Source organism: Accipiter gentilis, chromosome 6 (genome assembly GCF_929443795.1).
Source record: "Accipiter gentilis chromosome 6, bAccGen1.1, whole genome shotgun sequence".
Taxonomy (NCBI): domain Eukaryota; kingdom Metazoa; phylum Chordata; class Aves; order Accipitriformes; family Accipitridae; genus Astur; species Astur gentilis.
In genome coordinates, this window is record NC_064885.1 from 42,283,016 (window position 1) to 42,309,611 (window position 26,596).

Consider the following 26,596-nt stretch of genomic DNA (forward strand, 5'->3'; position numbering starts at 1 on the left):
GTTCGGTGCTCGGTGAGACCCTGGGAGCGGTGGGTGCCGGCCAGCCTTGCCTGGTCCAGCCCCGCAGGGACACCAGCAACCTCCCCGCGCCAAAATTAACACCAGCACCTCCCCGCTACAGGGGTCTTTCTAAGAGACCCCTCTCAAGCAACACGCACAAACCTGGCATCGCGAGAGCCGCAGAGGGTCAAGCCCGGACCAGGTCCCCACGCCCCGACCCGCCTAAGAGATTACTTCTAAGCAAATAAAAAAATCTCGGTTTCCACATCAGAATTTTTTTTTTTTTTTTTTCTTTTTAATTTTCTTTGCACGTGTAAAGCCCGGTAACATCTCCAGAGCGACTCTCCCGCCAGCAGATAGCTCAGACCGTGACTGATGCCAGCGCACGGAGCCAAACCCGGTTCCCACGGGCAACTGCCTGTTTGGAGACTCCTGCCTGAGGCGGGGGCACCGGGTGCCGGGGGGGGGGGGGGTGGGGTTCCTCTGCTTTTAAAAGCACATTAGAAATCAACCCGAGATGATGTCAATCTAGACATATTACCCACTCGTACGGCGGTGGCAAAGAAACACAGACGAAGCCGGCAACAGCCCCGAGAGTCCTGTTTTGCTCCATGCAAAGGCGGACCTGTCGGGCAATGCTGAAAACGGGCATTTACAAAGCAAACCGAAACACTGGCTAAGGCTTTCAGTAAAGCACTGCTAATAAGCACGTTGGAATAAAACCTTTTTTTCTGTGTTAAGGCCTGGATTTGCACGCTGGCCTTTCATTCTGTGCGAGCTCAGGACCTCACAAAGCATTGCCCAGCGTGCGCGAGCTGACGTTCTTCTTGTCGAACTGTAGGGGAAAAACGGAGCCCTAAATAAAATGTTTGGCACGGGAAAATAAATCGGTGTAAAATAGGAAAAGAGAAATAACTAAGGGAAAAATAGACGGCACGAAAAGCGGCAGCAGCCTGCGTGACTCCAGGATGCGGCCACGGGAAAGACGTCAGATGCTGGGACCTCCTGGAGAACCTGGCCTAAATTCAAAGCGATGAACCCGATTTAGCCACATCCAAAACCTGCGGAGGACCTAGGGCCACCTGCATTTCCGAGAGGAGCAGGGACAGCTCACTTATGGTGCGAAACAGGACTTCCAAGGCAAGGCATGACATACGACGGAGATACCCTCCTCTTCCTCGGCACCTGCCAGCGCTGCGCCCCGTCCCCAGCACCCTCCCTGCCGCGCAGCTTATGTCCCAGCCCTGACGTGGCCACGTCAGAGCTTTTCTGCTGAATTTCTCCAAAACAAGCACGTTTTCAAGTTTTCCCCGTGCGTTGGCTTGTTTCTCTATTTGGTTTATTTTTAGTTTCTTTGGTAGCTTCGAAAAAAGGGGTGCGAGGAGGGAGAAGAGCAGAGTTACACGCTGTCACCCTCCTCCCCCCTGGAGCACTCCGGGCAGCCGCCAAAATCCGATCATTGCTGGTTTCCAGGCTGATCCGACACCCGGGATTGCCGGCCACAAAAGAATTAAAACTTGGCCTTTAGGTTAATGGGTTTGGGAGGGGGCTGGGGTTGCTCCTCATCTTTGCGGTGTCGTAGGAAGGTTTTGAAGCAGATTTCATTTGAAAAACCACTTCTCCGGACGTCTTTCTACGACGTGCATGCTCCCTGGCTGTTCTCACTCTACTATTTTTCTTGGTTTGGAGGAGAGGAACCAATTTATAAACAAGCAAGTAGATGAAAGCAGATAAAAGGCAGCAGCGCTGCCGTCGCAGCAAGCCCCAGCGCATTAACATGCAGGGATGCTGGCCAGGCCTGCGCCGCAGCCACGGCTCGGCATCGCTCGCCCACCGCCACGGACCAGCTTCCACCCGGGAAACAATGCGCAACCTTTAACCCTTGCGTTCCTACGAGTACGCCGGGAAAACATCCGCTGCGCAGAAACAATGGCACCATTTATTAAGGCAGCAGAGAGCAACAGGCTCGGAGCTGCAGAAAAATCGGATCCCCTAAAAGAGAGGCTGAAGAAAAAAAACGAGATTTTTTTTTTTTTTTTCTTGCGAAGGAGCTAAAAATGGAAATTCATTCCCAGAAGCATTTGCTAGATTGAGAGCATTCAGCGAAAAATCTTTTCAACTCTTCTCTCTCTCTGTACATACGTACGCGGTGGTATCTTTTCCCTTCCTGATATATTTTGCAATAGGAGATCTTCTGGCTTAAAACACAGGTTGAAGTTTGAATTAAACGCGGCGGTGGGGGAAAACGAGGAAAAGCCGCTGTCCTGGGCAAGGCCCCGTCTCCCGAGGGTCCAGCTCGGCCTCTGGGAACGCCTGTTGGGTATTTTGCAAAACACGCTCCACCGCACGTACGCAAACGCGTTTCTCGGCACCGCCGGAGCGGACGGACAGACATTTGTGCATTTAACGACCCGCCTGGACCGTCGAGCCCCAAACGTGCCGTTATCCGGCGCAGGTGCGCCCGCCGGCACCCACCCTCTCTTTAGAGGGAAACGAAGCCGCAATAACAACCCACCCCAAGCTCTCGCTCGCCCCGCTACCAGAATCCTGACGGGGCTGTCGGGGGTGCTGCCAGGCCCCAGGGCCCCCCCGGGGACGGGGGCGACCCTGATGGATGCTCAGAGAGGGCAAAGTTGACCCCCCCAACCCATCACCCGTTTTTGCGCGGCTTATTTAGAACGAACCACGACGAGACCGCGGCTGAAAATAATTATCTTGCGGGTCAGCCCTCACGCTTCGATAAATCTGGAAAGCGCAGAGGAGGAAAAAAAAAAAAAAAAATCCTCCCATTTATTCTCTCCTCAAATTTACATCGCTCCCTCCACGGCGACTCCCAAAAGCGCAAAAACCCGCAGCTGGCTGGCTCACGGGGAGCGGTTCCATCCAGGCAGGGGGACGGCGAGTGGGGTGCAGGGATTGGGGTGCAGGCAGGAGTGGGGTGCAGGGATTGGGGTGCAGGTGGCGGTGGGATGCAGGGATTGGGGTGCGGGCAGGAGTGGGGTACAGGGATTGGGGTGCAGGTGGGAGTGGGATGCAGGGATTGGGGTGCGGGCGGGAGTGGGGTACAGGGATTGGGGTGCGGGCAGGAGTGGGATGCAGGGATTGGGGTGCGGGTGGGAGTGGGGTGCAGGGAGTGGGGTGCAGGTGGCAGTGGGATGCAGGGAGTGGGGTGCGGGCAGGAGTGGGATGCAGGGATTGGGGTGCGGGCAGGAGTGGGATGCAGGGATTGGGGTGCGGGTGGGAGTGGGGTGCAGGGAGTGGGGTGCAGGTGGCAGTGGGATGCAGGGAGTGGGGTGCGGGCAGGAGTGGGATGCAGGGATTGGGGTGCGGGCAGGAGTGGGATGCAGGGATTGGGGTGCAGGTGGCAGTGGGATGCAGGGATTGGGGTGTGGGCAGGAGTGGGGTACAGGGATTGGGATGCGGGTGGCAGTGGGATGCAGGGAGTGGGGTGCAGGTGGCAGTGGGGTGCAGGGATTGGGGTGCAGGCAAAAGTGGGGTGCCAAAGCCGTCCCCCCCCCCCCAGGTCGAGCGCACCCCCGGTGCCTCCGAGCATCGCACGGCGACTACAACCCCCCCCCCCCCCCCCCGGGCGAACAGACTTTTCGGGGGCTTCTCCCCCCCCCGCTGCCTCGCCAGCCCCGGGAGGGGGGAAGGCACCAACCCAGCAAGCTCAGGCTGCCCGGAGCCCCCCCGGGGGGATGTCAATCCGTAGTAATAAGGGGGGGGGGGGCAGGCCTGTTTGGCCCCTTACCTGGTAGGAGCAGTTTTCCTGGTGGACCATCTCCGAGCATCATCCGCCGCTGCCGCCCAGCGCCGCAGCCGTGTTATGTGTCGTCCCCCCCCCCCCCCCCTCCCTTTCAACCCCCGCGGGGTCTCCGGCCCCGGAGGAGGAGGAGGAGGATGGGAAAGAGGAGGAGGAAGATGGGAGCCCGGGCCAGCCGGGAAGATGGATGCTGCTGCGCTGCTCCGCCTGCGCAGCGGCAGCCCCGGGGTGGGGGGGGGGGGGGGGGGGGGCGGTCCCGCCCCCACCGGCACAAAGAGAAGGGGGGGGGGGGGGGCACCGTGTAGGACCCCCCTCCTCCTCCCCAGACACTGCGCTATGGGTGGGAAGGCCCGTGTCGTGTGTGTGTGGCCCCCCCCCCCCAGGGCGATGCTGCGGCAGCCGTAGTTCCACACCCCCCCCCCCCCCGTGTCCCCCCCCCTCCCTCCAAAAGCTGCGGCAGCACCGTGCTGGGGGTTGGGGGGGGTCTGGGGGGGTGGTGGCTGGCGGCTCCATGGAGCGCAGCTGCCGGCATCGGCTCCCCAAAACGCTGCGAGACACCGGGGGGGGGGGTCAATAAAAAAGGAGCGGGTTCCTTTTACCCTCCGTAAACGTAGAGTAGGTTTTTGGGGTTTTTGGGGGGGTTTGGTTTTTTTTTTTTTTGCTGGAAAAAAGGCTCTGCCCTACATTTCCAGCTAATTATACATCCACCCTGCAGAGAGGGTGAGGCATGGGGGGGGGGGGGTCCTCTGCTACAGCACCCACCGGGGCTGGGCTTCGACCGCAGACGAGACCCAATTTTGGCCACGCTTGGGGTCGGATGGAAGCAAGGGCCGTCTCCGGACACGTTTCTCCCCCCCAAAAAAGGCCTGTGAAGATCAAGCAAATATCCAGCCAGGATGTTTTCTGCAGGGTGATGGCCGGGTGGGCTGCCCGCCCCCCCACTGTCACTGCGCACCCAGCGGGAATTCACTGCCGTTTTGCAGAATACCCCGCTGCTACCCCAAAATAACATCGTGAGGTTGTCAAACTTTCTGCCCTGTTCGTAGGCTCGGGCTGGAGGCCTGGCACATGGAGGGAACCAAACTCTTAATTTTGCTTTCTATTTTAAAAGTTCTTAATAGGAGAGACTGGACGGAGCGGCGGGACAAGCAGATTGTTTCTAATTCTCTGCCTTCGCGATCTGCCGAGCGCTGGGTTCTGGTAGCTCGGTTCGACTTCACCACATACCCCAATAGCCTCACTTGTAAATTTTTGGGGCTAGGTTGGCCCTTGGCCGCAGCTGGGGGCGAGGACACAGCCGGTCTCCCATTCAGGCCCTATTTTTGGCTGGACACGGCCCATCCGAGGAGCACCGGGATGCCCGGAGAGCGACGGCAGTGCCGCAGGCTGGGCTCGCACCGTGCACTGGGTGCTCTTACCCAGGCAGGCGACAGCGTTTTGGCTTGCAACTAAAAGAAACTCGGTGCCTCACCTTCCTTCGTTAGGCAAATAGGGCTTTATTGTGCTCCCAGCCGCCGCCCGCTGTGGCTAAGTTCAGAAACGCACATGACTCTGAAAACCAGAAACACTTGCTCGCAGGGCGGCTCAGATTTGATTCCCTACGCCAGATGTGCCTCTAGAAAAAAAGGCCTTTGTAGGACCATCGCTCTGTCCCAGCTTTCCCAGCTTCTCACCCGCCCAAACAGGCCGGAGCAGCCGTGGGCGGATGGAGAGTCCCTCGAGTCCCGCGCAGCTGGGCGGCACGGATGGGGACAAACACCCAGACCCTCCTCCCCGATACTCTCTCCCCTACAGGAGTTAGGCTTTAAAAAAATAGAGCTTTCATTTAAAAAGGAAAAAAAAAAAAAAAATCTGCTTAAGTTTTTAAGAGAGGATGAAGTCGTGCCTATTTTTTACCAGATCTGCAAAGAATCCCATTCAACTAGGCAGCTATTTCCAAACATCAAAATAAAAAATCCCCCACTCTTCTGCATAAATCTCGGGCTTGCTTTGGAAAAGTATCTGTGGCAAGCTAAAAGCAGCGCCACGTATTACATAATCTCTAATGCCATTTCTTATGTGCATCACAAGGAAAACTCCTGAAATTACCCCCTCCCCGCTTCCCACGTGCGGGTCTATCTATAACGGCAGTGACTCAGAGCCGCTCCGCGCGCAGCAGATCCCCGGCGGGGACTGCACCAACCTCCCTGCGCCCAGGTCTGCTGCGGCACGGGGCGAACCCCCCCCGGCCCCAACCTATTTATCATCTTATTCCTTTTGCAAAAAAATGGCCCGAGGGACAGCGCTACCTTTGCCTTAGCGTGTCACCTGCTGCACCAAAGCCACCCGTTTGCAGCAAGGCTCTTCCTACCGGGGCAGACGTAGGTGGAAAGGGCCAGGCAATCGTCCTCAACCTCTGGATTTGCTCCTCTGTTCTACATCCATTTGCGATTACCCGTTCAGAAATGAGGCGGGCAGGCAGGTAATAATTAAAGCATTGAGTGATTAAATTGAGTGAAAGCCTGCTGGCAGTCGTCCAGGTGGGTCAATGGGAAAGGATGCTCCTGGATGAAGGCAGTGAAGAAGCGCTGCTGCCCTCTGCAGAGGCACAAGCCAGCGGGAAGCCCCAAGGAAACCCCCGGGGACCCCCAGGAAAACCCCGGGGACCCCCCAACAGCCCCTCTCAGCTGGGAAGAGAAACCCAGGAGGTATTTGCACTGCCTCCTTTTGCTTTTCGTATTGAGGCACCCTTTAACTTTGGGCGGCTTACACCACTTGTGAGACGATCTGGACACGTATTCCTGAAGCTTGCCCCAAAACCAGCTCTGAACTAGAAACGGGTGGTTCGGAAAGCCCTGGAGAACATCTCCAGGGGGTCTGACGCCAAGCTGGGGACGCTAGCACGCAACACTTCCCTTCAAAACCCCCGCTCCAGGTCTTCTCCAGAGGGTTGGGGAAGATGCTGCTCAGGGCCAGGGTCAATCTTGGCTGAGCAGTCCCCAAGCCTGGACCTGTGCTGCCGTCAAGTTGGGCCACCAGGAACAGACCAGTCCCGATGCCCTGGATGTTTGCAGGGCTTTCGGGGTGACGACACAAGAAATTCAATCCCGCGGCACAGGCAGCAGTATCCCGCCACTTACTCCCCACGGACGCACCACCGGGGCGCAGAGAAAGAAGGTGCGGCTTTACCAGGTACACGATAATTCTCGTAGTGAAACAACAGGATTTCACTAATTATCCATCTACAGAAGAGGAAAACACCTGGTATCCCCAGTTCTGGGGGGAAAATATATAATTTCTGATTCTCTGCACACCTTTTAGTTGGGTTTTTTTGTGGTCCTGTCCCAGGACCGAGGAAATCATTAACAGGGGGAAGGGGGTAATGCACGGAGGTTATCAACTCTCCCACCGTCATTCCTACTCGGGGAAAACACTCCTTAAAAAAAAAATAATAAAGCAAACCCTCCCGTTCGCACTGCCTGGGAGCAGAGGGCAGCCGAGCGGGGAACGTTCTCGCCGCCGTGGGAGGGAAGGGAAGGAGCCTGGACGCATTACTCACATGAAAGCCACGAACAGCCCTTTTCCTTATGCGTTTGTCATTTCTCACTGTCCCACACATTTATTTTTACACGCACGTGTCCCGCGCTGCGTGCCTGAGCCCCACCAGCTGCAAGGACTTACAAAGCCCTTCAGCCCGAGAGCTATGCGAGGGGAAAGCAAAGGGTAGGAGCAGCCTTCGCTCACCAAGGCAGGCTAGCGAGGGGTTTCCTCATCTCCAAAAAAACCACCAGAAACTTTTTCCTGCCCGCAGTCACTCCTTGAGGGGCCTTATCAGGTTGAGCGCTGGGAAAGTTTATTTTTCAGGTTGGTATCGGCCGATCCATTTGGTTGATACAAAAAGCTAGTCTAAATTAACACACTTTTTCTTCCAATCTCAAAATAAATACGCTGCTGGATCGTGTGGCGGGTGAAAATGAGGGAGGAGTTGAACACCACATCGGTAGCAGAGGGAAAGGTAGGGAGCCCACCCCGAGCGGACCCCTCCGGGATGCTCCCGCTGACCCGAGCCCAGGCACAGCGAGCTTGCGGGGAACCGGGAATTATATCCAGCATCACGGGATTTCAGCTTTATTTGCTGACGATTTACTGGGAGTGATGGATTTAGCTCTTCTTTAAGCCAAGCTAAAGCTTTTCCAGGGTTTAAATCTAGCAAGAAAAAAACTGAAAAAGATTATTTTTTAATCAGTTAATACTAGACATCTGCTTGGAAAGGGGAGTATTTGTTTGGATTACATTCATATATAATGCTTTAGACTATTACTTTTTTATTTAAGGAAGATGATTCTGAGGTGTTTTCCATCATTTTGGATGTGTTACTCTTCTCTACGAGGGGACAAACCTCTGACGGTTTAAGAATCCAAGCAGTGCCCTTCCCTCCTCCATGGCCCTTCTACTTCCACGGAGGTTTCTGGAGTCCTTTACAAGCAGCAGCTTTACAAACCCCTCCTGAAGCACGGGGGTACCAACTGATCAGTTTTTAGGGATAAATACTTGTGCCCTGAAACGTTAGAATAAAACTTCTCAGTCTTCCGAGGACCAAATTTGACATTATCAGGGAAACGCAGGGGAAAAAGCCCACTCTATAGTGAGCTACTATTATTTTGGAATACCTGCGTGACCGGGGAATGAAGAAGCACCAGGAAGGGTACCTGTTGCATTTTTATTTTGATGCAGAAGTGCACATCTTGCATTTTTAAGTCTCACGCTCCGTTTTTAGCTGCAAGAGATTTGTCCAAAAATGTCAGTTTTCTACACGTCCCACAGACGGCATCCTTGCCATTACATAATCAAACCATGACTTTCTCTTCCCTCAAAACGTGGAACAGAAGGTTACGGCAATTTCACATTCTGATACCTCTGATGCACAGGATGTCAAACGCTTTACAGGGAATTGGGGTGAGTAATTTAAGTCACCCAAGTATTTATAACTTTCTGGTGATACAGAAGTGACAAAATACACGGTAAACAATCACACTTTTCCATGAAACCCATCTAGAAAGACTCACCGATACAGTTCACGGGCTTAATTTTCAATTGTACAGTTTACAAGCTGGATCGCACGTGCGTAACAGAGTATTTACAAGCGCTCTGATGATGAGCAGGTATGATAGCCCACCAAGTATTTACTGCTAATGAACGGCGAACCATTTCACCGACCAGCTCCTAAGGAGCACGGGCAGACAGCAACAGAAAAGCTACAGCTGCCTCCTTGCAATTTTGTTTATACTCTTAAGAACAAGCCGGTCTTTTGAAAATGCAGTATTCACGGTATGCAAAACGCTATGGAGAACACAAGCTCTTCAGTAGGACAAGGTAAACTTGTAAGTTTTTTGCCTTAGCATCAATAAATTAAAAAATGTTACAATCCACCTCGCTCCGCAGCACTATTTCTGTCCCCATTTGGGAGACGATTTGTAGCAAATCCCATCAGCTACAAACAATTTTCAGCATTTTTGGCCTGTACGTGCAGACGGCGCGGTGCAGGAGACCCGACGTTCAGTGACAGCAAAGGGGCTGGGGTACCCAGAATAAACCCACGCGTCGCTCAGCCACAGCCTATTATTTTCACGTCGCCTCGACCAAACCAAAAAAAAAAAATCAAACCTCACCCACCGGCTCTCCCCGCAGCCGAACCGGCCCCGGGGATAACTGACCCCCAGCAGCATCCCCAGCCGGCCGACGGTCCGAGACGTGCCAGCACCGCCTGGACCAGCTGCGTCCGACCTCATCCTCCCCCTGCCTTCGCCAGCAGCAGCCAGGCACCGGCGTCCGCGCCCGGCACGGCCACGACAGCCCGTAACCCCCCGATTTCGGCTCAAAAGCCCATTTTCTGCTCCGAGCCGTGCCCGGGTTGGGGGGGGGGGGGGGGGGACGCTGGCACCTGCGGGAGGAACCCAGCAGCTCCCCCAAACAACTGAAATCTTACAGAAAACATTCCCGAAGCTGCAGCCGTGTAAGGACTGATACAGAATAACTGAAAAGCATTAAAGCTATTTCTTCTCACGCGTGAGCGCCGAGTAACATCTTCGTCAGATCTCTTCGATAACAAATTTGGTAGAAGTTTTTAAAGGGAGCTAATAACCCAGTTACGCCTTTTCAAATTCCCCTCGCTCTGCGGCACATTTGGGCTCGTTGCCTGCAGCTTGCAGGCAGGCTTTCCTGTCCCTCTTCCCCCGCTTATTTTCTTCATTTTCATTTTTCAAATATAAATTTGTTATATTGGAAAAAAATAAAGTTGCACCGGGCCCCCATTACACACCCTCACATTTTAACAGCAGGCAGGGAGAGAATTAATGTATTTTCCAACAATGAAGAGGGAAAAAACCGGCATGAAAAGAGGGAGAAGAGAGAGATTTTCCCTGAGAGGATGAAGGACAGGGTGGCCTTCGGCTTCCTCAGACTGGGGACAGCAAGAGCTACGTGGAAATGTCGATGAGTTGGAAGCACATACAGAGATCCCACGTCCCACGCTCAACACTTAGCAACCATTAAGCTACTGGTCTGGGGCCAAAAGCAATTTCTGGATGAAATATTAAGCCCTTTTAATTGTGGCAAAGTCCCAGAAACTCCAGTCCGGCCATGCAGGCAGACAGACAGCAGTATAACCTGCATTTAAATACGGGCGATTAATTTGCCTTCAGCATGGTGCGTAGCGACAGGCTGCACCTACGTTCATCCGATAACAAAAATTAAGCACTGAGTTATCAATTCTAAATTAAGTCACTGACCCCACGGGAGTCAGAGGGCAACGTCTGGGGATGGGGATGGGATTATCCTGCCCCCGGTCGCCTCGAGCCCGTCTATCCCTTTCCGTTCCCCTTGTGCTTTCCGGCAGGGAGCGGCTGAGAGGGCTTATTTATGGGCTGCCTTTATATTGCAACTCATTTTAATTGCAAAATGGATGGTAAAAGCACAGAATGGGGACTTGCAGGCTGAAGAAGTAAACAAACCGTACTACAAACTCACTCTGAAATTAAAAGTTTCTTTTTCAAACAGAGCCAAATACCATAAATATGAATATACTCATACAAACAGGTAGCGGCAGTGTCCTTTACATGCTTCCACAATAAAAGCCTGAGTTTACGGAGACAAACCTCCCTCTGAGTCATGGTTGGGATAAAAATAGGCGGAAGGGGATTTTTCACACAGCTCTTAAGTCTGATGTCCATAACTCCAAGCTTACTAACACAGCCTGGCAGAAATCTACTCCTTTTTTTTGGGGGGGGGGGTCTACTTGCACTATGCTCACAACTCTCCACAAATCAGTAAGCCTGAACCTCTTAATCAATAAGAATAAGAGGTTCAAACCCCTACACTGTCAAGATCAGGGTTTTTTGGAAGGATGCAGTTACGGTGTGGGAGCAAACCCAGGTCCATGGGAGCAAAACCTGGCCCTTGCTTTAAGTTTGGTTTACATTTTCAGCCTTTAAGAAGATGGATGTAAAGATGATTTTCTGAGTTTGACTCCCAACCTCACTGTCACTTGAAAAGGAAAAAAATAATAATCCTCTTGTGCTGCAGCAGCCTGTAGGTCAGAAAGCTGATTATGCTTAATGGACGTGGCACATTTTGCAATGGATATCAATGACAAGCTCCAAAACCAATACCATCAGTGATAACAAACGGCATCCCTGCCCGCTCCTGACACCACAGCCCTCCACGGGAGTCTGCCAGGCTGCAAAACCAGTATTTAAAATAAGACGTGAAGTTATACCCCCTCAGTAGGGCAGGCACACTGAGCAGGAGGCTGGAAAAAGCTAAAAATAACAGGATAAGCAAGGGTGGATCCCAGCTGAGCCTTATTAGTCATGGAGCGAGGGAGCTGCGCGCGTGGGGCTGCTGCCTGGTGGCAGAGCAGAACCATATAAGAGCAAGACAACGACTCTTGTCTCTTAAATCAGATTTTTCCCCTCTCCTGTTCTGCCTCAGGCACTCTTTTCCTCCAAGCAGACTTGCTCTGGCAGCCTCCAGCTTCTACTAATAATACAGCGTATTGTTTTCTGCGAGTCTTTAAAGAGAATAAAGATCACGGGTGATTCATTTTCGGGTGTCTGCTGGAATTGGACCAATATTGACAGAGGCATGTGCAGGGTTTGTTAGAGGCTTTTTTTTTTTTTTTTTTTTTTTTTACTTACACCATCTTTGTGTCAAAATTGGACCTTTGAGCTGAGTGAGGATTGAGTCACTGGTGACAGGAGGGCCCAGCAGCGGCAGGAGGATTAATTTGGATGAGCAGAAAGGGCGAGGCGCAACGCGCAGTGTTTTATCCCGGGATGAAGGCACGGGAAAACGGAGGGATCAATAATCAAACCCAGCTTAGCCCGGTGGGAACCCCCTCCAAGGCTGCTCCAGCAGCACTCGGCCACCCCAGCCCCGTCCCCGTCCCCGTCCCCCCCCCCCATCTTCTCCCCTGGAGCTAATTGCAATTACGGCATCCCACCAATTCCGCCACTCTCCGTCCAGCCAGCACCAAAAGGAGCGGGGCCGTCGCCTCGCCGCGGGGCCACGAGGGACACGGTCCAGTCCTTCAGCCCAGCGGACGGGTAGCAGCCCTGCACCAATGCTGCCCAGCCTCTGCTGGAGGCTGGCGGGTGCTGAGGGCACGTCCCAGGACCACCTCACCCGAAGACGTGCCTTTGCGCGGCTCGGCCGCCTGGATGCCCCAACCCAGCAAAGCGACTGCCTGCGGCTTTCCGGCATCTCCGACGCGAAAATCCCTGGGAGCGCTCAAAATACCTGGGAGCGGGGAGCAGCACGTCATCCCTGCGCAGCAGGGCTGCATTTGCACACAGTGGCTCCTTGTTCCCGAGGCCAAACCGCAGAGAATTGCCATTTGTTTGCATGATAGGGGCCGTCTTCCGAGCTTTTCTCAGCATCACATTCATCCAAACCCGCGTTTGGCCCCTTTTCCAGCAGAACTAATGCGCACGCAACGCGTTCGGCCTCTCGGCGCGCTACTCCAATCTAATTTTCGAGTTTAGACGGAATGACGATAATTAAGCAGCGAAGTAAGGCTTCGGTACTTCAGCACTCGTGAAGACAAACGAGAAGTCAAACATAAAGAAGAAAAGAGAGCGGCGCTGCAGATCAAACCCCTGCCTTGGCCCCATTTCAGCCCCCGCAGCTGGCCGGGGGAATCGGAGAACTCACCCCATCCTGCGCCCTCCCACGGCCTCTGCGTTTAAGGGTATATTGGACTTCTGCATTTAACGCCAGGGACATTAAATCCACCATTACACCCCTGCACCGCCGGGGCAGGCTGGGGTGGCTCTAGGACTAAGCCCTACCTTTTGCAAACAAGCCCAGTAATGTTTTTGCAAAGCTTCAGGAACTCCCCAGCAATCGGGTATCAGCACCACCTCTTGATATGCCATTAAGCAGAAGCTGTTTCTGGGCCTCAGACTCCCTCTACAGAGAAATTAGCTTATATTTTTGGATTTCACCAACCTATCAGTGCAAAAGGAGCTGCAGAAAAGCTGCTCACAGAAAGAAAACGCTCAGAGAAGGCGTTTGCTTTCTGCAGCTGCGAGCCCAGAGCAGAAGGATAATAAATGGCATTTTAACGTCAAAGTAGAGCAACAGCCAGGCAGGAGCCCTGGTTTGTAAACCAAGGAATCACGGTCACCCCTTCGCCGGCACCTCCGCGCCGAGGAGCACCTCCGCAGAAAGCAGCCCGCGCATCTCCACGGCCTCCCCGCGCCCCTGCACCTTCCCCATCAGTTCTTGATGAAGTGTATGAAAAATATCTTTTGGCCCGAAGAGCTACAGCTCGGGGGCAGAGAAAGCTGCGCTTTTGTGGCGACTGACTGCTCCAGAGAATTTGGCTTTGGCACCTGACGGGTCACCGTTTGCTCAGAGCCGCTGACGCACCAACCCGGAGAGAGCAAAGCAAAGCTCTTTATAACAAATGCAATTATTTGGCATTTTGTTTGCTTGGGGCCATTGTTTCTGCAGGCCACGCACGGGCTGTGCGGGAGCTCGCATCAACACCCCGTCTGGGGAGCAGAGCCAGGGCTGGCCCGAAACCCATCGCGGCACAGCTGGAGGGGAATGAGGGATACCAAATACCTGGGCCGTGGGAGGAAAAAGAGAAGGCGATGAGAACGCTAGCTGCTGCAGCGAAGCAATTACAGCTTAAAGTTACAAAATAAATCGCCCCGAGTCTCAGGGTGCTGCTTTGGGGAGCAGCGAGCGCTTTGCTTTGCCGCAGCGGCTATCGCTCCAAGGAATACTCATCGCCATCCCTGAAACAGCAGCAGCACGTCCCAGGCGCGGAAATATACTTCTGGTGGCCTTCACTGCGGAAAGTTTATTTTACCAGAAGCTGTTATTTCTCCGCCAGTCATGTGCTATGTTACATGTTTACTAGTTTTCCTCCAAATACGTTGCTTCAACAAGCGGAAAAAAATGTTAATAAAGCTACAGTTACTACATCAAGCAAGCTGGCTCTGTCTCCGGGATGAAATGCTGTCCCTTGGGGATCCAGGCAGGGACATCTGCAGGGTTGGATCCAGACATCACACTACTCCAGCCTCGATTCCGGTTTTGTTTGGTCCAGTGCAAAACATAAAAATAAGAGTAAACAGGCATGCCTTAAGCAGCGTGTTACATTCCACAGACAACAAGCTCCAGCCTCGTTAGCGCATGGCTTCCTAAAGGCTCAGCCCTGCCCGGCCGCTGAAGCCCTTAGAAAAGTTTTTGGATGCTGCAGAAGCTCTCCACCATCTATTATTAGTACCAGCAATCTCAATGATATTGACCTGCAGCTAATTCTACGTCCAAACCATTTCACGAGTACGAAAACGCACAGATAAGGTAGGAGGGCCTGCAAACGGAGCGCTGGAGAAGATGGGAATTCAGAGCGATCCCGAAACGGCAGCCCAGCTTCCCAGGGATAACGCAGCTTTCCGCTTGGTGTCGGACCCAGCCGTGCAGAGGGCTGGGATGGGGAACAGCACCGCAAAAACTCACCTTGCATCTTTACATCAAGCGAGATATATGTCTATATGTATATGGCAACATGGCATATAGGGAGAGACGGTACTATCTGTAAAACATGGGAAACCCTCATCCACGTAGCTTATGGACAGCCTGGACTGATATTCTTGGGAAACAACAGGTATAGTTCATCCAGCCTTTGTGCAGGGAGGAGGACTGGATGAGCTCCCGAGCAGCTTTTTTGTGCAATTTAAATACCCTTAAGGCATGGAAATATTCGCCATTTTGGTCACTGGAGGACATGTTTTAAAAGACGTCGACAAGAAGAGGGGGACAAGGCTGTACAGAGGTCTGGTTTGCAGGCACGTGCCCCGATTTTCACCTACTTTGCCCTCCCCACAAGCAAGACAACTGGAAAGGGTCCTGGAGATGTTTTTTTCAAGGTTACGGGATGTTTCCCCGCTGCTTCCAAGGCTTCCCAGGTCAGCCTCCAGAAGGAGCAAGCTGGGAGTCTTCCTCCTAAGAACAGGCCTCTTTCATCTTTGCAAGGCACAGCTAGAAGCCGGCTTTACAATTTCCAAGCTGAGAAATAATAGATGAGAAAGCAGAAGACGAAAGAAAAGGCCAGCTAGATTGCGCCAGGATATATGCTAAGCTGTTGGACGTTATGCATTAACGCAACTGCACAGCACAGAGAATTCAGTAAGGGACAATGATTCACAGATTAATTTTTTCTTTTAAACTAGTAAGAACAGTTTATGATCAAACTCCTATCAGGCAAGGGAAACAGAGAAGAGGATGGCCACACATGACTCAGGTACAGAAATCTGGTATTTCCCCAAGTCCCTCTTTAATAAATTCAATATAGGAATTACATTAAATAAAAAGTTTAGATTAAATTTTTAATAACTCACTAAAAGCATTTCAATTCCCTACAGCCTGTACGTACTAGCAGCTTTTGTATGCATAAAGAATTAAGCACTTTAATATAGTTCTCTTTTTTTAGCGTTGCCATCTACCAGCTGAGAGAGGATTTAAATCTCAGCCCGGCACTTCCCTTTCCTCCCCAACCCCTCTGAATTGCAGCTATTTCCTCCAGCCCAGCCGAACGCTTGGATTTCATTTTAACAAAGCACGGATGAGCTGAAATAAATGGCCTTAGTACGATTTTCTCATTTAAAGGAGATCTATAGATCACTGAGCAGGAAACCCAGATTGGCGATATAAATAAGATCTACCCCTTCTGTGACGCAAATGACTCCATAGGCGCGACAGGGAAAGACAAAGCGCCCCAAAACGATACGAGCACTCGAAAAAGCTGGAAATCCTTGAAGAGAAGAGCGATTATGTAGCAGCTCACGTCTACGGCAACAACTGCAGATAATTGCAAGAGGGAAACTCGTTTTCCACCGAAGCCATCAGCGCTTTGCTTACAGAAGCGGGATTGAGTTCAGATCCAGGTTAGCGTGTGAGCTGGAAGAAATATTTTCGAATCTTTTTAGTTATAGCTAAGGAAACTTCTCACACGAAAGAGGAATTATTTGCAGATTTAACAGCCAAAAACGAAGCAAACCCCACTGCTGGAGGAGTCGCAGCCACTCCTCGGCAGTATTATTTTGCCCTGTACCTGCGAATCTCGGCTGGGAGATGCCTTTCTGGGGGAGCAGCCCCGAGCCACAGTTACTCACGGGCCAAGGTGGCCAGCCTTGGAAAACACTAAACTGATCAGATGATGTGATTATTTTATACAGCTATTTGGTTTAGAACATAAATACCTCTACTGAGACATTGGGAGAAACTGGGAAATCGGATTTCCTTCCAGTGGTGATTATTCCTAATTTTCGTAGCCTAACACGGGAATTTTATACACCCTCACAACAGGCTTTTCCCTCAAAAAACATCACAAAAGTCCATTTTCCCCCCCCCAGGTATGAAATGGTGCTCCCTGGAAACCTCCTTTGGGCTGTACGACCGCATCCTAGCCATGCTGTAAGTACAGTAACTTGCACAGTTAAGTGTATAAGCTTATTTGTTAAAACAGTTACCAAACACAAGTCTCCTGACACAAGAAAGGAAACGTTTTATTTCAGTAGGGGAAGCCGTACGGTGTCCAAACACAACCCGGTTTGGAATTCAGAAAGCTTATTTTGCCTTCTCAAAGGCTGCTTAGCCAAAATACTGGTCAACGGTCTACTTCACATATACGCATTCACAAACTAGATCACACAGCGCCGGGAAGCTCACTTTGGCTTTCTCTTTACCCTTTGCTTTCTTAAGATGAGAGAGTACATCTCAAGTAGCCCTTGCAAACCCACTTTGGGTTTCGTGTGTTTGCAGCACACGCTCGCTCCCATCGCTCCTACAGGCACCGCGAGCCGAGGGGCTCCTTCCCCCGACAACAAAAAGTTATGCCGGAGAACAGGACGGCCGTTTTCCCGACGGGAGGAGATGCAGCAGCGTCAGAAACGCGCCGGGAGCAGGATCGGGCTCCGGTGCGCACAAGGTCCAGGCAGCATCTCCGCTCTGGAGCAACTCCTATTGATGCTACATGAACAATATCGAAGAGTTTTTTAAAGCACACCATGAAGCAGTACACCTGGAAAATCTCTCTCTAAACGCGGTTTAAAATACCAGGTTACAGCAGGAGCATTGCTTGGCTCAGGTGCTTCAAGCACACCTGCCTCTGCAGGAGACGAGGACCCAGCTTTACACCACTGACATTAATTTTACTGATTTTTTTTTTTTTTGCTGTTGGGAGTAGGAGAAATGATGCTCTGAATGCAGCCAGAACGCAGGTCTTTCTTTCCAGTTTCCACAAACTTTTAAAAATAACCAACTATCGTACTTGATTTTCCAACCAGCAGCCAGTTAATGCAAAGCCGCCTTAAATCCAGGCAGCGAGAAATAAGGAAATAAATCACAACAATCCTTGCTGTCTGTACCACTGCTAAGCCAATTCTGCTGTTAATATGAACACACATGGTAAGGTTTTGGGGGTATTTGGAGTATTATTTAAAATAGTTAAATAAGGAGTTTCAGCAGACGTGCCCGAGGTCCCCGTGCAACCACCGTGACCATTAGCTTCGGAGTCGAGGACGGATCACGAAAAGGGCAGAGCTTTCTCCGTGGCAGACCCAGGACCACTGGCCCACCGATGCCGGCGAGGCAGGAGGGGCTGCTCCGCGCTTCGCAAATCACCGCTCGCCGTTCCAGCTCCTCCAGCAATCTCCGCCTGATTAGACTTCAAGCCTATCGCTTTCTGCTCGCTACATTTATTTTATTACCTTTCGCTACGTGCTCGCGAGAGTTGGAGGGCCTGGTGAGTTTAATACTTGTTCCTGAAAGGCTTTGTCAGCAGCAGCTCCGGGAATCGCTGCTGGGATGGAGCTAGCTTGGCTTTCGCGTGCTCCTCGGTAGATCTGCAATGTGGGTTTGAGTTGCAGTTTCTCTTCATACGGTTTTTAAGTACCCTCTGCCTAGAATTTCTCTCTCCCCATATAGCATTATTGTCCATAGTGCCAGGTGTTACAGACACCCCATCCCACGCCACTGCCAGGCAGAGCGCAACCGCAGTAACTGCTGTCCTTCAGCAGTAAAAATACCAGGTTTTACGCAGCACGGGTCGATTCTGAGAATTCAAACCCACTACCCTTGCATTTAGCACACCCAATATGCAAGAAACCGATGCGTAAGTACATAATTATTATCCTGTCAAATAAGCGTTCCTGCTGCCCACTGTGATTTCAACCCGAGATACTCACTCAGGTTTAAGTGGGAATTTGAAAGTATTAGTGAGGGCGCAGCAGGGGAGGGGTACAGGGCTCCGGACCGCAGAATCCCTCGATTTCCAGATTACACCAACAAAATGATGTTCTGAGACAACAAAAATTTTGACTCGCGTAAAGGCTCGCTTCTCTCTTTCGAAACCCTTAGCGTTTGCTACTTACGATACCCGACGCCAAAAATACACTCATTGGCCTTATATAGCCAGCATCACAAACAGCACCCTTTAGTATCGCACACAAGTACATTAAAGGGAGATTTACTGCTGCCTGCAATGCAATTAGCATTAGAACAAGCCAACTTTCTCAGCTTTTTGCAGCGATTTCCACATCCCATATGAGCCGTTCACTTACCAGTCGACTGGGAAGCACTGCCAGCTCACTGGGGTCCATCACACAGAGGAATTCACATAATAGTAATACTCAGATCAAGGAGAATCATTCATCGAAAAAGAATCCGTATGCTGTCACCCCACGCATTTAGCACTTTCTTTAATGAAAGGCTCTGCAGCAGCAATGGAGATAAAGTTTTTGCTCAAGATTATTAATCGCGGGTATTTTGCCTGGCCCGGTTTCAGAAGCAGCAAACATACATCTTTCCAATCTATGTAATTACCAACGCTCTTCAAGCAACAAGCACTTTGGAGTACCTATAGATGTTTTCTTAGCTTAATGACATTGCACACTTTGGCAGAATCATTAATATCTTGCCAGCCTCATCTAACCTTTGAGCTGGGTGGAAAGTGGCCAAAGTACAGCGCTGCTTTGATTCCTCCGCAGCAGAACACGACAGCGATGCGTCGCCCGCTGCAATACATCCCCGCACGTCCCACCCTCAGGGAAACTGGGGGGATGCTGGCACAAAGCAAACACAAACCCCTGGTTTGATGGAAATTACAGTATTTTCCACCGCTAAAAGGTTTGTTTTTCATCTCAGCTAGGCCTTAAAACAAATGAACTGCCCCGAAGAACCTCTTTCATCACGACTCTGACTTTCTTCAGGTGCCCAATGGGGAGTTAAATAGTCAAATCAAATAGGTGAAAGAGCTGTCAGGTGGAGAGAGGAGGTCTTGCTGGGCCCCTACGCTGTAGGAATAACAGAAATGCAATTTCCTGCAAGCCAGAAGTTTGATTTTGAAAATCAGTGTGTCAGAAGTTAATGCACCGACAGTTCTTGTCTGGGGAAAATTGCTTTCACGCATTAAACCCCTGGCTGTTACTCCCCGCTCCCAACATTTGCAAGCCAAGCCAACATCGAACATCATCTGGGGACGAAGAACCTAACACTTCAAGCAAGCTCGAACAAGCAATTATTACTTGTTTTAAGTGAGAACAAACTCACTGCCAACCTCGTCAAGCAAATATTTGCTCCCTACATGCTGGGGACAACACACCGAGGTAGACCAAAGCTTTGCAACGTGCAACACCAAGGCTCTGTGCTCCATCCCAGCCCGTGTTCCCGACAGCCCTGCTACACCGATACTCTCGTAGGGCTTTAACAAACGCCCGTCAGGCACAGAAGCGTCCTTGCTCGCTCCATTCCTCTACTCCCTCTTGCCAACCCGGTCTACACATTCCTTCCGCGATGGCTGCTCTGAGCCAGCTCTCTCTTCAGAGCTGCCCTACAGCTCCATCAAAACCAGACCCCTCTCCATGGCCAATTATTAAATTATTTAAAGATTCAACCCCGCAGCGTAGCATACACTTTGAATTCATTTCAAATTTTCAGCAGCCACAGGCAGAAGAAACAGATATTTACATGATCCATGACAACTTCCCTCCTCCTAGCTTTTGGCGTCTCCCGTGTTTAGCCCTTAAAGCCTCTTGCAGAGGTTTCCAACCGTTTTCAAACGCAGACTTGAAACTTTCCCAACCCACGCACAGTGAATTTAGGACTGCCACCACCGGCTCTGGCTCTTCTTCGCTGCCTTTCAGGGTCCCCCCCAAAGCGGTCCGCAGACCTCCGCGGGCAGCCGGTCACCGATCAAACGCAGCTCTGAGCGAAGCAGGACCACCGTGCCCACCCGCGCTAACTGAGGACAGCCTCGAGGACCACGTGAGTCAGAAGGAAACAGATTTAACTTCCTCACGCACTGTAAATGCACGAGCCCACAGGCCTGAGGTTAAACGTTGTGCGTCTGGGCAGACAGGGCCGATGCGCGATCTGTTATATGTACTGCCAAAGGTACCAGATAACGGGCATCTATCTCTCTTGACAGCGTATGTAGGAATATTTTAGTGATTCAAAGGGGAAATACAGACTCCAGCACACTCTTACCCATACAGGAGGCTTCTGCAGAAGTCCTGGAGGCTGCAGGAATGAGCTTTTTATCACCGCTGCCTGCAATAAGCCTACTTTGTGGACAGCAAAATTCATTCGGTAGTGCCATCCATCTACAGACTGTCACAAGCATCCAAGTCTCCGCCAGGGTAAGTCGGCTGGCTGAGCCGCTTCCTCTCCTGCAAGTGTTTTTTTTAATTGACTATGGAATTTGCAGATATTCTTTTCAGAAAATACATCCTATCGATTATAATTACCCTCCTCGGAGATGCAATGGAAAGAATATTAAAACCATTAACGCTGATTTGGATTTTATTAGGCCCATTAGTGAAACGGCAAGCAGAGCGCCGTCGCTTCCCGAGCACCTCAACAGCTCCTAAGCGCCATAAATCATCTCACGGCACATTTGTTGCCGCTTCAGATACAGCCAGGAGTTGAGCAAAGAGAAAAAACTGGGAGGGGCAGGCTTCACGCAGCTGGGTGATGAGACTGGTCCAAGCATCTTTTTAATGAACCTTCTACGCATCAACTGCCTTCAGAGAAGATGTCATTTCTTCTCTTAGGTCGATGTCCAGCGGACTCGAGAGCCATCTAACGCGACCCGTTGGGCTCGTGCATGTCAAAAAGCGGGGCTTGCAGGCAGCTCGTCTGCCCAGCTGCAGCTCCAGAAACAGCCATTTCACCCTCATTTGGGGAGAAAGAAGGAAACATCCTCCTTTTCTAGACATCATCTTCCCACGGGTACCTGGCCCACGTGAACCCTCCCAGAGCCACCAGACCGACGCGGCGTTAGGGACCCCCCCACGTCTTGAGAACCACCTTCCCGTGGACACGGCATGGCCAGGATGGACAGACCCACAGCCCAGCACCATCCAACCCAGCTGATCCTGTGGTTCTCTCACCAGCATCATTTAACAGGGCTGCCGACGCCAAGCGGGAGTCACCAGCCTCTTCCCGAATACTCCTGGTAGGAGCTTCTCAGCCACCACTACCCCATCTGCAAACCTGAGGAACCAGCCTTGGCCCTCACGTCTCCTTCGTGTTGTGTAATTGCATCTGGAAGCTTAACAGCAGCCATTCCCACATAATTAATATTCACTTCCTCTAACCTTCCCAGCAACTTGGGGCAGAGCTCTGCATGTGCAGATGTGACTGAAGGTCCCTCTTCAGCCTAAACCTTTTATTTAGTCCAGCCGCAGCCCTCCCGACTCCTCCTTGCATTTCAGCCCAGATCCTCCTCGCCTAGAAAACCTCCTAAAACCAGGTTAGCTTTTCCTTAGAAGTTCCAATTTCCTTCTCCTGTGACTCCAGCCCCACCAACACCCCGCAGCAAGGACTCAGCACAGGTCACTGCAGGCTCGCGGATCACCAGAAACTCCTGAAATCAGCTTCGGGTGCTGCCGGCCAGGGACAGGAGGCAGGGCTGGAGCGGGCAGGGATCCTCTCCCAGCACCCAGCACCACGTCTGACCCGACGGTGAGGAGCCCAGCACCAACCGGGCAGCAAAGCTGAGGCCAGACGGAGCCGTGAGGGGTCACTCCTGTCCCAGCACGGTGGCCTCTGCCCCGCCTGCTCTTGGAGCGTGATAAAAAGCAACTAAATATAGGTACCGAGGGCGGAAAGAACTCTCTATTTCTCTAACTTCACGCAAGTTGCTCAGGATTTTCTTTTCCTGACTAGAACATCTACGCTGGATTCCTAGTAACATAAACCAGCCCAGGAAACACTTCCACTCGAAGCAGCAGCTGCTTTCACATCTCATCCCTGGTGACGAGATCATCTTAGTCTACACCAGCCCAAGCCTACAATACCGAAATTTTCCTTTTTCTAATATATTCTGCTAGCAGTTGGAGCAAGCTAGTCCATCTTCTCTGTAGTTGCTTCCTGGCTGGTTTCACTTCATGATTTTCATGTTTACAAACACTTGGGCTTCCAGCAGGGCAAGGCAAGGTTTTGTTATAAATAGCAAGATACTGAACCGCAGGAAAATGTCAAAGGCAGGAGGAAAAAAAAAGAATAAATAAAGAGAGAGATTGCTCTTCAGTCTGATTTTAGTTAGCCTTGAAGGTATTGAGTCCCCGCAGCTTGTGGGGCATAGGTCTGGGTGCGAGAGACCCAGCCCACACCGTGCGGGAAGGGACAGCGGTGCCATGGGGGGCCATCAAACACCTCCTCCGAGCTGGCCAGGAGGTGAAATGCCCCTTCCCAGCAGGGCCTGGGCTGCTGCCGACAGCCCTCTCCCTTTGCCCCAGGTGGGAAATGGAAGGAGCAGAGCTGGAAAACCGCCTCCTCTTCCTCCTCTCTGTGCACCAGGGGAAGGGGAGTCCCAGCATCGCAGGAGCGAAGACAAGGCTGGGAAAGCAAACCGAAAGCCGCCCTGTTCAGGTGCCTCCAGGACCGCTGCTTGGGTGGAAGGTTGAGGAAAAAGTCTCTCCGGGGCCACGCACGCTGGAAAACTCACGTCTGCGGAGCAGAAATCTCCAGTTGCTTCTGAGACTAAGGGGACTGGCAGCTCAGCCCTACCCATGGGTGATGCTCTCCAGGCGCTGGGCTCCTCAGTGCCCAAACCTGGGTGCCCGTCGCGGTTCAGACCGGCTCCGTGTGCTGCCGAGGAGCGCTCGGGCTGCACGGCACGAGCTACGAAGCCCGACTCTCGGCAGGACAAGTCAGGACGTGAGGCAGCCGCCAATGCCTTCTAGGGCCTTTGTGCTCGCAGGAGGGAACGGAAGGACGGCGGAGGAAAATTCTTACAGAGGTGAACAGGCAAAATTCCTTAGGTGACACCTCACCTGGTTAAGCACGTAGCCAGAGGCAAAGAGTTTCCAGAAAAGCAGATGCTGCCAGCAGCACGGGCAGCAGGAGTTTATCAGATAACGCTGTAGAAATAAGCTCCCAAACCACAAAAATGAGGGTTGTTGGTTTTTTTTTTTTAAAGCCGAGTTTCTGCACAAATGACTATAATTAAGGATGTTACCTGTCAGCTCCTCAGGGCACCGAGGCTACAACGTTCAGGCTTCGGAAAAAGCAACCTGCACAGCAGCTGCCCCACTCCTCTATCAGGCTATTTATCGTATCCAGCCGCCACCCAGATTTCTCACCCATTAGTTGTAATTCAAGGATTTAGGGGGAAATCCCCACCTCCCGGAGCCAGATGACTTCACGGGAAGTCAGGGGATGGAATGCCTTTTAAAAAATAAAGAAAGAAAGAAATAAAATCAGGCCCGCCAGCGGCGAGGCCGCAGGCCGTGGGTGGTGAGGCGCACATCTCTCATCACGTGTGTCATCACATCCGAGGGCTCCTGCAGCGGTTTCAGGAGATTTTGTAGACTCCTTTGAATTCATACATTATGGAAGAGCCTCAGCCGGCGCGGTGCCACAGGCGCGCGTGCAGCGCTTGTTCGTCTCCCCGTCGCCGCGGCTCGCGTCTCAGAAGTTGCGCACAATTTCGAAAACACCCCGTAGACAACGCGATCGCGCAACGATTTCCAGGGTTTTCTCTAAAAACGCGTCCGGGGGTTTCACCTTGGCTTGACACCAGGTTCTCACCATCATCATCCCCTACCAAAGGCGAACAACCCACGCCACCGGGCAGCCGCTGCCCCCAGCCAGCGGGAAGGCTGCTATTCCTCAGCCTCTCCGAGGGGAAAAACCACCTCGGAGGATGACCCGGCGGTGCCGGAGACACCTCGCTCCCGCCGGCCACCGGCCGCCACCCCATCCCCGGAGCCGGGCCGGCAGCGGGGCAGCCGCTCCCCGAAGACGCTCCGGCAAAGTTACCTTCCTCCGGCCCCCCGCACCGGGCAAGGGGGGGGGCTACTCCCGGCCCGAAGCACGACCCCACGGCCACCACCGGCTGCCGGTCCCGGGGGAGAACAGCCCGCCCTCCCCGCCAAGCCCGGCTCCCCCCGCGGGAGCCCCCCACGGCCGCGGAACCGGGCGGCGAGTCACCGCCCCGGGGCCGCGCCGCGCCCTCCCGCTCCTCCTCCGCCCTCCCGGCCGGACTCACCGAGGCGGGGTCGGTCCGCCGGCCCCGCTCCTGCTCCCGGCACTGCAGCCCCGCCAGGTGCCTCTCCAGGGCGGCCCAGTCCATGGCCGGCGGTTGCGGTTCCCGCGGGGGTTGCTCTCCGCCGCCCCGCCGTCCCCGCCGCCCGCCCGGTCCCGCCGCTCCGCCGCGCCGCCGGTCCTGCGGGGGCAGCGGCGGCGGCCGCTGGTGCGATCGCGGGCGGAGGGAGGCGGCGGCGGCGGCGGCGGCGGCGGGGGAGCCGCTCCGGCGGGCGGGCGCGGCGCGGCAGCGGGCATCGCCGGCGGGGCAGCGCGGCGGGTCCCGGCGCGCCGGCGGGGAGGGCAGGTAGCCCCCGTCTTCCTCCTCCTCCTCCTCCTCCTCCTCCTCCGAGTCCTCCAGCGCCGCCAGGTCCAGGCTGCTGGGGGACGGCGAGGACTTGCCCTCCGAGCACGGCGTGGCTTTGCTGGAGTTGGACTCCGAGCTGGAGCGGCTGCTGCCGGCGTCGCTCCCTAAATCCATCCCATCCTCCCGGGAGTCCTGCCGGAGAGAAGCGAGACGCTCCGCGTCAGATAACAAACGCCACCCGTCCTACCCGCCGGGCACACGGGGGAACCCGCCGGCCCGGGGCGGACGGGCCGTCCCCCCCCCCCCCCCTCCCGCCCCAGCACCGGAGCCGCCGCTACCGCGGGGCGGCCCCAGCCGGGAGGGCGGGAGGGGTGGAGGAAGGCGGCGGCCCCGCGGTCGCAGCGCCCCCCCGCGGGCGGGAGCGGGGCCGGGGAGCCGGGGCGGGGGGGGGGCGGCACTTCTCGCTGCAGCCGCCGGGGGAGCCGGAGGAGCCGGAGGAGCCGGGGCAGCCGCCCCGTTGCCTGCAGGCAGGGCCGGGCCGCCGCCCTTCAGGAGGTGGGGGGGGGGGGGAAGGCTGGTTTGCCGTACGAATGCAGGTCTTACGGGGGAAAAAAAAAAGAAAAAAAAAGAGGGGGTTGGGGAAAGGGGGGTGGGTGGCGTGTGGAGCCTTTTGCGTCAGGTTTAGGATGCCCGGGTTTGCGGGTGGGGGGGCTTCGTCGTTAATTACCAGGCGAGTGGGATCCTCCGCCGCGCACCCCGAGGGACGTGTACAGGAGCACGTTACAAATTACCACTTCTCACACTCCCCCGTTTCTTTCCCTTTTTTTTTTTTTTTGGTAGTAAAGTAACTAGTTAAGAGTAGCCTATAAATAACTCTGCTAAAAAAACTCACCTAATTTATGTATTCTGGGTCACTGAAGCCAAGTTTAACATGCAAATGTTCTCATCCCCAAATTCAGTTCAAGAAGACCTTTTAAGGTTGCGTGGCCGAAATGGAGAGCATTAATCACACAGAAGGGCGCCTTCAACGCGGTATTTGGGAGACGCGGCGGCACCCGGCTGGCCTCTGAGCTTTGGGTGGCGGGTACCTACAGACCCAACCCAGAGGGAGAGCCAGATACTAGTCGTAATTATAATTAAATTCAAACATTTAATTGGGTCGAGAGTTTATTTTTTGGGCAGAAATCGGGAAAGCCATGTACAAAACACATCCTTAAGGTTGCGTGGGGTTTAAAAATGTCCCGTTGCGTCGGATGGCGAGGGTGATGCCAAGCACCGATGCACGCCGGAGCGCGTACGTGGCACAGGCGGTGAGCGTGTTCGGGTCTGGCCTGGCAGCGCCGGGGGAATCCGTCCTCTGCGGTTCCCTGCTCTTGGGCTGCCGGAGCCCTCCCTGCACGCCGGCAGTCCAGCCTGGGTTTGTCAGTTCTTCCAAAGGGGGTAAA

General features: G+C 53.3%; 1 protein-coding gene across 2 annotated transcripts in view; it reads right to left on the reverse strand.

Moving 5' to 3' along the window:
• The window catches only part of SCHIP1 (schwannomin interacting protein 1), a 183,938-nt gene that overhangs the window by 18,306 nt on the left and 139,036 nt on the right, over window positions 1-26,596 (reverse strand). Inside the window, exon 5 of one of the 2 annotated variants that reach the window (XM_049803623.1) lies at window positions 24,810-25,343. In XM_049803623.1, coding sequence (XP_049659580.1) covers window positions 24,810-25,343 — 534 coding nt within the window. Of the gene's footprint in view, window positions 1-3,751; window positions 3,932-24,809; window positions 25,344-26,596 lie in introns of those variants that run through there. The other variant, XM_049803625.1, reaches the window with a different exon arrangement.